This window comes from Natrix helvetica, assembly GCF_964273705.1.
Source record: "Natrix helvetica genome assembly, chromosome: Z".
NCBI classification, from domain to species: Eukaryota; Metazoa; Chordata; class Lepidosauria; order Squamata; family Natricidae; genus Natrix; species Natrix helvetica.
In genome coordinates this window covers 81,188,883-81,203,359 of record NC_138554.1, presented here as the reverse complement: position 1 = coordinate 81,203,359, position 14,477 = coordinate 81,188,883, and the positions used below count along the sequence as shown (strand labels likewise).

Genomic DNA, 14,477 nt, shown 5'->3' with positions numbered 1-14,477 from the left:
GTGCTTCAACCATGATGTCATGCTGCCACACTCATCCTGGGCCGAGATCAAACACAACCCTAATGCGGCCCTCAATGAAAACGAGTTTGACACCCCTGCAATAGATTATTGTCTACACACGGCAAATGTACAGTTTATTTTGTTAAAAATAATGCTTGATTATTAGTTATATGCCTAATTGGCAGTAGCTTTTTAAAGTAACATAGAAATATACTCACACGGATAATAAATCTAATAGCTGCACATCCAGAAGTAGCCATTACTTTGGCGCTATTAGGGACCAGATTAAATAGAATAGGCACAATGGCTTCTGCTCCATGGTCAAATTTGTTTCCCAGAACTGTAGAAAGATGGCTGCACAAAATGAAATAAAGCAAATTATCAAAATTCATTCAACTGCTAATATAATTTTTTTAACAACCCATCATATCACAAAACACCTTCTAGAATATTTAATTTTCCAAAAGCCACTATACCTTTAAGAACCTTCCTATGGATTTCATCAGCATATATCTTAATCCAAATTTCCTTCTCCAACCCTAGCCAGCCAAAACTAGCCAGCTATAGTTTATAGTTTAAAGTTTATTTAATTTATAGACCGCCCCCTCTCCCCGTAGGGGCTCGGGGCGGTGTACAGACCATTCATAATCAAAACAATAAAAATGACATAAGACATAAGACAAGGAACATAAACAACTCACACACACGGTCTGTTATAAAATCCCAAAACCAATTTAAATATTAAGAACAATTTAAAAACCCGTTAAAACCCCAATATAAAATTTAAAAAGCCATCCAGGAAGGTTTGAATAGATGTTAAATACAGTTACGATTATGGTGGTAATTAGGCCAGACCTGCTACTCGAAACAGGTGGGTCTTGAGTTTCTTGCGGAAGGAGCGGAGATCAGAGGTGGTTCTAATATCGGGGGGGAGGTCGTTCCAGAGGGTTGGGCCCATCACAGAGAAGGCCCTACTCCTAGGCACCGCCCGCCCGCATTGTTTAGCGGATGGTACCCGGAGGAGGCCCTCTCTGTGGGAGCGGATTGGTCGCAGGGATGTATGGGGTAGAATGCGATCCCGCAAATAACTAGGTCCCGAGCCATGGAGCGCTTTGAAGATTACGATCAACACCTTGAAACGCACCCGAAAGGCCACAGGTAGCCAGTGCAGCTCGCGCAGGAGAGGTGTTACATGGGAGTACTTAGTACTCCCCATAATAACCCGCGCGGCTGCATTCTGGACCAGCTGGAGCCTTCGGGTGCATCTCAAGGGGAGCCCCATGTAGAGAGCGTTACAGTAATCAAGGCGAGAAGTCACTAGGGCATGAGTGACTGTGCAAAGGGCGTCCCGCTCCAGTAAGGGACGCAATTGGCGCATCAGGCGAACCTGATGGAACGCCCCCCTAGCCACGGCCGTCACATGATCATCTAGCGACAGCCGGGAATCTAGGAGGACGCCCAAATTGCGTACCCTACCCACCGGGGGCAGTTGTACCCCCCCAATGGCCAGAGATGGAATACATTGGCTAAAGCAGGGCGCCGGTAGCCACAGCCACTCCATCTTGGAAGGGTTGAGTCTGAGTCTATTGTCGCCCATCCAGACCCACACGGCTTCCAGACACCGGGACATCACCTCGACAGCTTCGTTGGGGTGGTTCGGGGTAGAAATGTATAGCTGAGTGTCATCTGCATACAGATGGCACTCAACCCCGAATCCTCGAATGATCGAATGATGAATGATGGAATTTTTAAAAATAATACGTATAGTCCTTGACTTATGACCAGAATTGAGCCCAAAATTTATGTTGCGAAGTGAGAAATTTAAGTGAGTTTTGCCCCATTTTACAACTTTTCTTGCCATATTTCTTAAATGAATCATTGCACTTGTTAAATTAGTAACACAGTTGTTAAATGAGTCTGGCTTCCCCATTGACTGTTCTTGTCAGAAGATTGCAAAAACATGACCCTAAAGCACTGCAATCGTCATAAATGTGAATCAATAGGCAAGCATCTGGAGTTTGATCACGTGAATATGTTGATGCTGCAATGGTCATAAGTGTGGAAAATTATGTCACTTTTTTCAGTTGTAACTTTCAAAGGTCACTAAATGAACAGTTGTAAGTCAAGGACCACAGCCGTTCATTCTAGATTCCTTGTCATAGTAGATACACGTAGACCTATATTAGAAATCCATGCCTTTGTGATACTTTTCTTAAGAGAACTGAAAAATGTTATGTATGAGGTGGAAGATTGCCCTGGAAGATTGCTGGTAATTTTAGATGCAGCAATAGCAAGGTGTTGTATGAAATGGGTATTTGTCAAGAGAAGTGAAAATTGCCGTATTTAACAGCATTTTTCGGTGCATTTTATTAAGCAGTAGTAATATATAGGTAGTCCTAACTTACAACAATTCATTTAGTGACTGTTCAAACTTACATTGGTGCTGGAAAATGAGATGACAGTTTTTCACTTATTACTACTGCAGCATCCTCATGATCATGTGATCAAAATTTATGATGATTGCAGTGTCCCAAGGTCATGTGATCCTGTTTTGTGACCTTTTGCAAACAAAATCAATGGAGAAGCCATTGACTTAACAATGTGGCAAAAAAGGTTGCAAAGTGGTGCAAAACTCACTTAACTATCTCACTTAGAAACAGAAATTTGCAGCTTAATTATAGTCGTAAATCAAGGACTACCTGTATTAGAAAAATAAAAAGTTAAATGCATTGGGCACGAGCTACATAAAAAGTGTGTAGAGAGAAACAACTAGGGATGGAGTCAAGAATGAATAGGCTGAAGGACGAAATATAAAAATGAATGGCAAATCAGAATGAAATACATTCAAGTGATTTATTCATATAGAGAATAGATGGTGATCAAACAGAAACACACACAGACACACACAATGAATAAATCTAGACAAAGGGAAAAGAAAATTATGGTTACATGAAAATGATGTTAAATTAGAATATGAGCAGGGCCGCGCAGGGCACCTGCAATGGCCTTCCCAGCCCCGCCCCGCTCAGGGGCAGCACATACACGAGGTGCAAATTTGGCATTTCACCTTCCTGACTTTTGCAAACTTTTGGCTGCATGCAACGAAAGCAGCAGAAGTCTTTCTTTCTCTCCCCCAAACTCCGCCACAAATGAGTCTTTGTGAGACTTGCTGTGCCGCCACAGCCTCTTGCAGCAGGATCCTGTTGCATATGTAAATGGCATCATCATCATCATGAGCTTCAACATACCGGTGCAGCAGGCGTTCTGTCACACATGGCTGCGCCGGTACATCAAATCTTGTGGTGGTGCTGCTGTTCAGGTGTGCAACGGCACAAAAAGATTTGCAGGATCTTGCTCCAAGTGGCTATGGCGATGGCGCGATGAGTCTCACAAAGACTCATTTCTGATGGAGTTTGGGGGAGAGAAAAAAGACCAGGGTATCTGCTGCTTCTGCTTTTGGCTACACGCAATGAAAGCAGCAGTCTTTCCTTCCATTAGCAGCAGGAAGCCAGTTGCGCTGGTATGAAGCTTGCGACAGTTCTGCCGCTCACGTGTGCATGGCACAACAAGCCTTGCAGTCTCTAAGACGCTGCGGCAGTGCAATAAATCTCACAAACACTCATTTGTGGTGGAGTTTGGGGGAGAGAAAGACTTCTGTTCCAATTAGCCGGCCTGGCCCATTTATAGTCCCATTTATACCTCCTGGCAAATATTTAAACCCGGGATAGTTTTTAGGGGTAGTTTTTTAATGTATTTTTAAATTTTTAAATTTTAAATCTAACTTTGACTATTATTGTACAGCAAAGTATATGTATCCCGCTCCCTTCTGTTTCAGAGGCCGCGGGAGGCCCCTCTACAGGGTAGGGCAGAGGAGTTTGGGAAATATCTGCAGGATAAAGTCGCTCAAATCTGGAAGGATTGGGTCCCCTTCAGTGGCCCAGTTGAGACGCCAGTGGCGAGTCTTGAGAAACCTTTTTGGGAGGAGTTTGACTTGGTTGTCATCGAGGATTTGGACAGATTGCGTGGACGACTGCGACCTACCACATGTTTACTGGACCCGTGTCCCTCCTGGCTTGTACTGGCATCCTGGGAGGTTACACGCGACTGGCTCCTGGGCCTAGTGAACGCTTCGTTGGGTGAGGGGTCTCTCCCGGCCGCCTTGAAAGAGGCGGTGGTGAGACCCTTGCTCAAGAAGCCTTCCCTGGACCCTACGGAGCTGGCCAATTATCGTCCTGTCTCCAACCTTCCCTTTTTGGCGAAGGTTGTAGAGAGTGTGGTGGCTTCTCAGTTTCCACGACATCTGGAGGAGAATGATTATCTAGACCCGCGCCAGTCCGGCTTTCGCCCTGGGCACAGCACAGAGACGGCCTTGGTCGGTAGATGATCTCTGGAGGGCCAGAGATAGGGGCTGTTCCTCTATCCTGGTCCTATTAGACCTCTCGGCGGCTTTTGATACCATCGACCATGGTATCCTGTTGCGCCGATTGGAGGGGTTGGGGGTCCGGGGCACCGTTTTGCGGTGGTTCGGCTCCTACCTCTCTGGCCGGACGCAACGTGTGTTGGCAGGGGAGCAGAGGTCGACCCTATGCCCCCTTACTTGTGGGGTGCCACAGGGGTCGGTCCTCTCGCCACTCCTGTTCAACACATACATGAAGCCGCTGGGTGAGATCATCCGTGGTTTCGGGGTGGGATATCATCTGTACGCTGATGATACTCAGCTGTACATTTCCACCCCGAACCACCCCAACAAGGCCGTCGAAGTGATGTCCCGGTGTGTGGAAGCCGTACGGATCTGGATGGATGACAACCGACTCAGGCTCAACCCTTCCAAGACGGAGTGGCTGTGGGTTCCGGCTCCCCGGTTCAACCAGATAATTCCATCTCTGGCCATTGGGGGCATTCAACTTGCCCCCGTGGAGCGGGCGCGCAATTTGGGCGTCCTCCTAGATGCCAGGCTGTCCATGGATGAACATGTGACAGCCGTGGCCAGGGGGGCGTTCCACCAGGTTCGCCTGGTGCGCCAATTGCGCCCCCTATTGGACCGGGACGCCCTACGCACAGTCACCCATGCGCTGGTGACGTCTCGCCTGGACTACTGTAACGCTCTCTACATGGGGCTTCCCTTGAAATGCACTCGGAGACTGCAGTTGGTCCAGAATGCGGCCACGCGGGTGATTATGGGGAGTACCAAGTACTCCCATGTGACACCTCTCCTGCGCAAGCTGCACTGGCTTCCTGTGGTCTATCGAGTGCGTTTCAAGGTCTTGATTACGATCTTTAAAGCGCTCCATGGCTCAGGACCTAGTTACCTGCGGGATCGTATTCTGCCCCATACATCCCTACGACCCATCCGCTCGCACAGATAGGGACTTCTCCAGGTGCCGTCCACCACAGTGCCATGGGGCGGCGCCTAGGAGCAGAGCCTTCTCTGTGGCGGGCCCAGCCCTGTGGAATGACCTCCCCCCGGATATTAGGACCACTACTGACCTCCGCTCCTTCCGTGTCAAGCTCAAGACCCACCTTTTCCAAATAGCTGGCCTGGCTCAACCATAACTTCGTATCGCTCCTGATGGGTTTTTTTTAATTTAGTAATTTTATTTAAGGGGATTTTAAATTGTGTTTTTAATTGTCTTTCACTTATAAGTCAACTCTCCTCCATGCACATATGTATATGTCTCTGTTCTTTTTGTATATATGTTTGTCTTATGTGTATTTTTATTTGTTTTGATTGTACGCCGCCCCGAGTCCTTCGGGAGAGGGTTGCGGCTAATCAAATAATAATAATAATAATAATAATAATAATAATAATAATAATAATAATAATAATAATAATAATAATAATAATAATAATAATAATAATAATAATAATTATTATTATTATTATTATTATTATTATTATTATTATGTTACCTCCTCCAGCCACACTTGTATTTATTTTATATTTATATTATGTATGTTTATTGCTTTTAATATGACTGTACACCGCCCCGAGTCCCTTCTGGGAGAGGGTGTGGTATAGAAATTAAATAAAAGTTAAAGTTAAAGTTCTACTGCTTCTGTTGCTTTTGTTGTGTGCAGCCAAAAGTTTGCAAAAAGCAGGAAGGTGAAATGCCAAACTCAACCTGTACTCACACCTTGTGTATGGGCCAACCCCAAGCGGGACGAGGGTGGGGAGGCCATCGGAGGAGCCTGGTGGGGCCCCCGTCTGCTTCAGCTTCACATTTGCCAGGGCGGCAGGCACTTGAAGGGCATTGTCCTGAAGCCTACCTGCCACTTGGTTTGGGGTGGATGGTGACTGGCAGGCCCAGGTGTGGTGGGAGGGCAGGCAGGAGGAGCGGAGAAGAGATATGGCACAGAGGAAACTCTAACAAGTGCTTATTTTCAAGCTTAAAAGAAAATAAAGCTGTTCTTATTTTGGGGAAAACACAGTAGGTTTCTATAGAACTTTAGGACTGTATATAGCAACCCTGATCTGCTTACTATGGGCCTTCTTAATGTTGGTCTCCTTTTGGAATGCCCTTAAGGAAGGCTTGCTTATTTATTATTTTTTGGGTAGAATATCTATTTTGGTATCCTAATTCTTTTACTATATTATTATGTTACTATTTTATGTTAGTTGGATTTTTCCCACAATCCATTTCTGTTTATCTCACATTGATTTTAGTTGTGCACTTTAATCATTAACTCAATGATTAAATTGTAATTGTAATTTGAAAAAACTACCATGCTTCATCCAATGAAAATACACTTCCTTTTTTAAAAAATAAAAATATTTTTTATTTTTAATTTTCAAAACAAACACAACACATCCTTCTTTACATACTATAGAAAGTGTATCAGTTGGTTACAAAAAGGCTTACGTGCATCTCTTCCACAGTCAACAAACAGAATTCATATTAACTCAAGTATTTTAACTCAGATATTTATACATGTTACCATCATTATACCTCCATTTTCATTTGACTCTACTTGTTTAAACGTCCTTCATCATAAAATATACCAAGATTTAATACATAACCACATACTGGCATTTCATTTACTATTTCCTCCAATAACACTGAATCCTTATGTCCTTTTCTAGCTAAACATCCATAATATTTAATAACAAAGTTTTCTAATCCTTCTTTCCAAATCACTGTTTACAATTTACATCCAATTTCCTTATGTTGTACCCATACCTGTATATACGGTATCATTATCCCTCCTTTATTTAACTATATCCTGTATCATAACATTTTCCCCCTAATAATCAAGACTTAACTATCTAACTTACTTCTTTTTATTAACCTTTATATATAATCCAAAAGGATTATAAAGAAAGAAAGCAAAGTGATTTAGATAGCTCCCCCTTCTCTCCCTCTTCATTTTAGCTGAATTGGAATAGAAGCCAGATCAGAATTCCGAAATAAGAAGAAACCATGGAACTTAAATTATAATTAACTGTATAACTAACAGTAATCTTGGAACTGGACATTATGGAAAGGTGGGAATTTGAAGAATTGTGTGAAATTATAAAAAATATGCATAAATCATTAAAGCTAAGTTTAAATAGAATCTTGAAGTTAGAAACTTGGCAGAGGCAGGAAATGAGGGAAGAAGAGGGGGAGGATAATGAAATGGTAAAAACGAGGGAAAATAAAAAGCAGACAAAAGATTTCACTGGGTTTGACAGTGGCATAGGGAAAATTGAAAAGGGGGGATAGTCCCAACAAAGAAAAGGGAAGAGACAGGAATAGAGAACAAAGGGAATAAATAAAGGAGTGATAAGAGAAAAGAGAATGAGAAGACAGGGAGACAGAGGACATGCCAAAAGATGCAGCAGTGGGTGGAGAAGAAAGGAAATATACCCAGTAGAAAGAAACAGCAGTCTAGAATTTGGGATAAAAAACTTACTAGGAAGAAATCAGACAGTTAGAAATTGTTATGTGGCGAATATAAAGTAGAGATATGTGACTTACTCTTTTACATGATAATTAAACTGAGTTGCTAATTGATTGAATATGATAATGGAAAGATAATTAAATATAGGTTAAAATACACAAAATATGGACACCTACAATTTTTAAGAACTTGAAGAAAAGTGAGGTGTGTACTGCTTGTTATTTTACGTACAATTCCAATTTGGAATTGTAATGAGCATTGAACAGCAAGGATTGTTCTTTAAAGACAATTAAATGTAAGCTGCTAAGATATGGAAAAATGGAGGGGGAACATGAAATATACTTATGTATTTGCTAAATCCTATTATAAGTAGTCCTCAATTTATGACTGTAATTAAGACCAGAATTATAGTTGCAAGTCATGGCAATTGTTAACTTTGAGCCGTGATACAAAACAGATGGTTTATGCAAGTATTTTGTTAATTGTATTATTTATACAGGTCGTTCTCGATTTATCACCACAATACTCAGTCAGTGAGAGTAGTGGTTATTAAGTGAGATAGCATGTGATGACTTCGCCTAAAAACTGAAATCCTGGCATTCCTGGTTGTGGTTATGAGATCACAGGGGTTGGTTAAGTAGATGAAGTCCTAGGTGCCTCGGGTGGATGGGGAAGTCTCTGAGAGTAGTGGTACAGGCTGCATGCAAATGTCTCTCTGTTTAGTAGCTGAAAATCTTCCCTGCCAAAATCCAAACAGGATTTTCAACCCAAGTGGGAGGACACACACAGCTGGCAAGGTCTTCCGTACCCTGAGGCAGCCCGTGATCCTTATCTTATTGCACTACTTGTCCACTGAAAATCCAAGAAAGATTTTCAGCCTGAGCTTGCACATGGCCTGAACCAGGCTTCCCCCATTTTCCTGAAGCATGTGATATTTGTTCAGGGACCAAAAATCCTATATGGATTTGACTTTCAGGGAGCCGCAGAGAACATTGCCAAGTGGTGATAACATGATTGATGGAAAATAGTTATAAGTGTGAACAGGGTGCCAAGCACCCAGATCACAATCATGTCCCTACAATTTGGTAGTGGTATGTTTTGCAATGGTCAGAAGTGCTTTATAGATCTTTGGAATCCTGTTGTTAATTCAAAGCATTATTAAGCTTTGTCATAGTCATAAATAAAGGACTACCTGTATAGAAATTAAAAAAAAACCAAGGCATATCTGGTATATTTCCAACAGGACTCTCAATATTCAGTTACATTCAGCAAGACACTTTGTTTTCTTGATCTATACTTACGCTACTGTGATGCATGCTTCTCTAACCACCTGTGATCTGAGATCTTTAGCAGATAATTTAAATGCTCCATCCAACAGTCGTAAATGCTGGAAAAAGCCATCATATTGTGCAGCTCCAGCAACAAGTAATGACCTGACCTTCTTAAGCTGGAGTAGTGAAAGAGCAAATAAGAATATTAACTTTTCTAAATGCAAATATGCTATAATGAATTATATAATCACATTTTAAAATAAGCAAAATTTAAAAAATAGATATACCGCAGTAGTGCGCTGATCCCAATCATGTTTATCATCTGACAAGATTTCCCTGATTTTATTTAGTGTTTCTTCAAGTTCACGACTAGAATAAATCTGAAAAGGAAACTTCGTCAAATCCATATTTTGTCCAATAAATAATAGAAAACAACTAAGCAGCTAGGTAAGACTGTCTTCTATAGCTGGTGTTGCAGTAATGACTTTTATTTTGCAGGATGACTTGTTAGTTGGCCAATATGACACTCTTCCATGAAATCTCTTAGTATGAAGAACAGGACAATGATTAGCAAAGCTTAATTATTTGCTAATAGTTTTGATAATCCTTTCTCAACTATGAATCAATTAGTGTAAAATCCAATGTTGTAACTAAGAAAAAGCAATTGAAAATGAATCTAGCTTTTTGGTACAGCACAGGGATTTTAAGAAAAATACATGGATATTGATAAGAAAATATAGCTAGGTGATTCATTTTTTAAATAATGTAGAACTAAATCATAAGGAAATAGTGTAAATGTTGAACAAGATTATATCATTTTTCAACAATAAACATACACATGAAATGATGGAAAGATACTAATTCTGTTTCAGTAAATACCCAAGAAAATTGGAAATAGCACATAAAAATGTGAAATGCACAAAATATTCTGGGATACAGAATTACTTAACATAAAATAATTGCAAAAAGTCAACAATCACAGTTCTCATGAAAATGTTGACTTCGTAACTTTTTATATTAGTATAAAAGCCAACTTGATTATCTTGCAGCAGCCAAAAGAGGGCAACCTAATATCACAAGAGCATATATTAACATAGGAAAATAAATTCTTAAGTAAATTTTAAATTATTACATACTATAAAAATGTGATTTTTGGAAAGTTATTTAAACATTATATAATCATTTTCGTGTTTACCATGTAATAGAACTCTATAGATAAAATAAACCTGTTGTTTTGAAATTATACTATAGAAATTATATGACTGTCTCAATTTCTCTAAATTATATAATAATCATTAAATTTTGGTGTAAGGAAAAAGACCTGGAAGCTCAAACCTAGGAAAAAAATATATATGGACTAATACATTCCAGAGGAAATTGAGTACTAATATGAACAGTTCATCATCCAGTGTTGATGAATTGGATGAACCCCTACCTCCCATCCTAAAAAAAGGGGGCTTCTGAATGTGCAGGGGGCTTCTGAATGTGCAGGGGGCTTCTGAATGTGCAGTCTCTGAAACACACTGCTCAGGTATGAAGGAACAAAGACTTCTCTCAACCTTGTAAATTACTTGTTACTGAGCCAAAAGGAGGATATACTTCTAATCTTAGCATTTAACTAGATTTTCAGAGCTGAAGTGAAGCCCTTTCTCTATTGTTCTTCCTCACCTACTAGATCACTGGAAATACTTGGATCTTCTCTATACTGACTGCACTGAATAGCCAGAATTAGTCCAAAGTTTTTAGTCCTATTTAAGTGTCTCTGGCCTGGAAATGGCATTTCTTCTTGTGCCAATATTTCACTGTTAGTTTTAAATCTCAAAATCTGATGAGCTTTAAGTTCTGATTTTAGACAAGTGTTATCCTGTTTCTCATAAATGACAGGAAGTCATCATTTCTGCTTGGCTTTTGAGTCAAAGTATATTTTTGGACACTTGTCCCTTCTCCATGAGGTCAGACAAGTGAGTATTCCTAGTTCCACTTTTAAATTTAAAGTAAAAAAAAAAGTCACACCCCTGACTCCAGTTTTAAATTTTAAATTCAAAAGAATGGTAGAAAATGTTTGGGGCTTGGTCCTGTTCTGCAGAAGTGTTTCAAGCTTTTCAGCAACAAAGCAAATAAAACAATCTTTACTCCTTTCTCAGACTAAGAAATTGTGAAAGGAGCAAGAATAGTCTATCAACTTTGTAGCTCAACATTTTTGGAGAGTGAAATTTTCAAATACTTATGTAAAAATACAAACATAATATGCTTCACTTCCCTTTATACAGGTAGTCCTTGACTTATGACAATTGAGCCTAAAATTTCTGTTGCTAAGCAAGGCATTTATTAAATGAATTTTCCCCATTTTACAACCTTTCTTGCAACAGTTGTTCAGTGAATCACTGCAGTCAAGTTAGCAACACAGCTGTTATGTGAATCTGGCTTTCCCCATTGACTTTGCTTGTCAGATGATCACAAAAGGTGATCACATGAACCTAGGAAACTGCAACAAAATATGAATCAATTGAAAAGTGTCTGAATTTTAATTACGTGACCATGGTTACGCTGCAATGGTCGTAAGTATGAAAAATGGTTGCAAATCACTTTTTTGGTACTGTTGTAACTTCAAATGGTCACTAAATGAACTGTTGTAAGTCGAGGACCATCAAAGCAGGGTTTTTGGGTTTTTTTAGGTATATTATGGTGATGAAAATAATAGAGTGAGAACTGTTTGGAACAACCATATTATGTATATTCTGAGTTTGTTTTATTTCTGGGTCTCAAACTTCATGGTCCAAATGTTTCTTTTGGCAATGAACTGCAAATTTGGATATAACTGGGATGCAGGATTCAGAAAGATTAAAACAGTAAACCTTACAATGAATGAGTGTATATACTCCCCCAGGACTTGCACTAAGATAAATGATAGTATTGAATAAATTTGTAGTATAACTCACTTTTTTGTGCTCTGGACACTGTGTGATAAATACACTTTGTTGATATTGTATTTATGGTATACAATGTTTGTTTATGGTATAGAATATTTGTTCTGGTGCTAAGCCCATACCGTTGAAAATAGTCACTAGATTTGGTATGCTTAATAGCTTAATATGTAATTGTATCCTATTGAATGTACTGCGGTTAAAGAAACTGTGGTTTAGCTATGGCAATCTATAAATTCTCCAAATGGTTGTAAACAGAATCAGCTTTTGGTGATACCACAATTATGGAGTCATATAGGAGCCATGGTGGTTAATATACAGTATTGTAGGTTAATTCTGTCCAGAGCCTCGAGTTTGAACCTGACTGGTTCAAAGTGGACTCAGCCTTCCATCCTTCCAAGGTCGGTAAAATTCTGTAAAGCATCTTACCTGTACAGTAGGAACATCTGTAAATGCCTTTATGAAATCATCTTCATCAACAGCCCCAGCTCCTCCTTCCTTGGTAGTGCCTGCAAGCAATAAAAGTTATCATAGCCAAGATTTTAAATGAGGTTCAACAAAAAAGGATTCACACCAATCAAGTTATCCTAGTTACAGGGCATTTTTTAGCAATTAGAAGAATAACTTGAGTTTTTAATGAAAATTGTCTTTCATGATAGTATGTTTTTGCACCCAGAAAAATGGAATATTGGGTCCATACATCATTTTAATAATTTGCAAAATTTCTGCTACCCATTCCACTAATATCACCTATGAAATGTTCATGCTTAAATGTGAATGAAGCAACACAAAGGAAAACATCCATAGCTATAAGGAATAAAATAAATAACGTAGGATCAGAGCCATCATAAAATGAACACAATGTTTTTAATAAAATGAAAAATATCTAGAAATATCGTATAAAGGTCAAATAAATTTCAATTATTCACAATAGGTCAGCTTATTGAATACAATAGTGTAATTAGGGTGAAACTGAAAAACAAATATTTTTTCATAGGCCAAAATAATACAGGTAATCCTTGACTTACAACCACACTTGAATCCCAAATTTCTGTTGCTATATAAGACAGTTGTTAAATGCATTTTGCCTCATTTTACAACCTTTCTTGCCACAGCTTTACTTGAACCGCTGTGGTTGTTAAATTAATAACATGGTTATTAAGTGAATCTGGTATTCCCATTGACTTCCCTTGTCAGAAATTATAAAAGATAAATAACCTGATCCTGGCACACTGCAACCATTATAAATAGATGCCAGTTGCCAGGCATCTGATTTCAATCATGTGATCACGGAGATGCAGCAATGGTCATAAGTGTGAAGAACAGTCATGTCACATTTTTCAGTGTCGTTATAACTCTGAATGCTTATTAAATGAATGGTTGTAAGTTGAGAACTATCAATAAGCCAACTAACAGCAATAAGTACAAAAAGTTTGGTTAAATAACCAATCATAGTTATCCCAAAGCTGCTTTTCCAAGAGGCAACTGGACTTCGTTTTTTGTTGAAGACATTTCGCTTCTCATCCAAGAAGCTTCTTCAGCTATGACTGAATGGTGGGGAATGGAAGGATTTATATTCCTTGTAGACAGCTGGTCATTTGAATTCTTTTTAGAGCACAGGTGTCAAATTCAATTGTGTCACATGATATATCATGACATTTTTGCCTTTGCGGAGCCGGGATGGGTGTGGTTTGTATGTGACGCATCTGTCCCAAGGGCTGCCAGTTTGACACTTCTATTTTAGAGAGTCATTGAGGCCACTTGAAGTTTTATCTATGTCTTCAGGGTCACCTGAGTAGTGGAAATGGGTGTGGAGCCTTATTGAAACAACTGTGAACTGTATTGTAGCTAGATGATGTCATATCCCTCCCCTTCTGTTAAGAGGGCCATTTAGTTTGGAAATTTTTGTCAAAAATTGGCCTTTTTGACCCCTCTTTCAAACTAGTGGTCCACTCTGTCCAAAATATGGACTCTGCAGTCTTCCAAAGATTGGCCTTTGTCTTTTAAATGCAGATGGACTGTTGGATGTTGTCCTGATGGATTTGTTCTTCTATGGTGTGTCATGTGTGTCAAGGTTGAACCACTTTTGAAATGCCTTTTTGCTATTCAAACTTGCCAAAGAACTGGAAAGAGAGAAAAGCAGAAAGAATGCAGACAAGTCAGAGACAGGCCATAAGAGTCAAGAATCCACCAAGGCCACTGATGCAGGTGTCTGACAGAAAAATGAATAGTTCTCAAAGCAAGATAATGATTCATAATTGGACAATATAACTAACCAAGGGTGAGGAGAAAGTTTTGCTTTTAGGATTTCAAAATTCTTGAGACTGCCTATTTTTGGGGGGTCGCTAATTGGAAGTTTGACATTAAACCAACTCTCCTTTATCAACCCCAGCGCAGCCTA

General features: G+C 39.6%; 1 protein-coding gene across 5 annotated transcripts in view; it reads right to left on the bottom strand.

The window, feature by feature from the left end:
- CLASP2 (cytoplasmic linker associated protein 2) overlaps positions 1-14,477 on the bottom strand; it is a 340,309-nt gene that overhangs the window by 152,304 nt on the left and 173,528 nt on the right. For all 5 annotated transcript variants that reach the window (XM_081933452.1, XM_081933454.1, XM_081933453.1 and 2 more), the window contains 4 exons: positions 12,506-12,585; positions 9,440-9,532; positions 9,183-9,328; positions 219-354 (listed from right to left, as the gene is read on the bottom strand). In XM_081933452.1, coding sequence (XP_081789578.1) covers positions 219-354; positions 9,183-9,328; positions 9,440-9,532; positions 12,506-12,585 — 455 coding nt within the window. The remainder of the gene's footprint in view (positions 1-218; positions 355-9,182; positions 9,329-9,439; positions 9,533-12,505; positions 12,586-14,477) is intronic.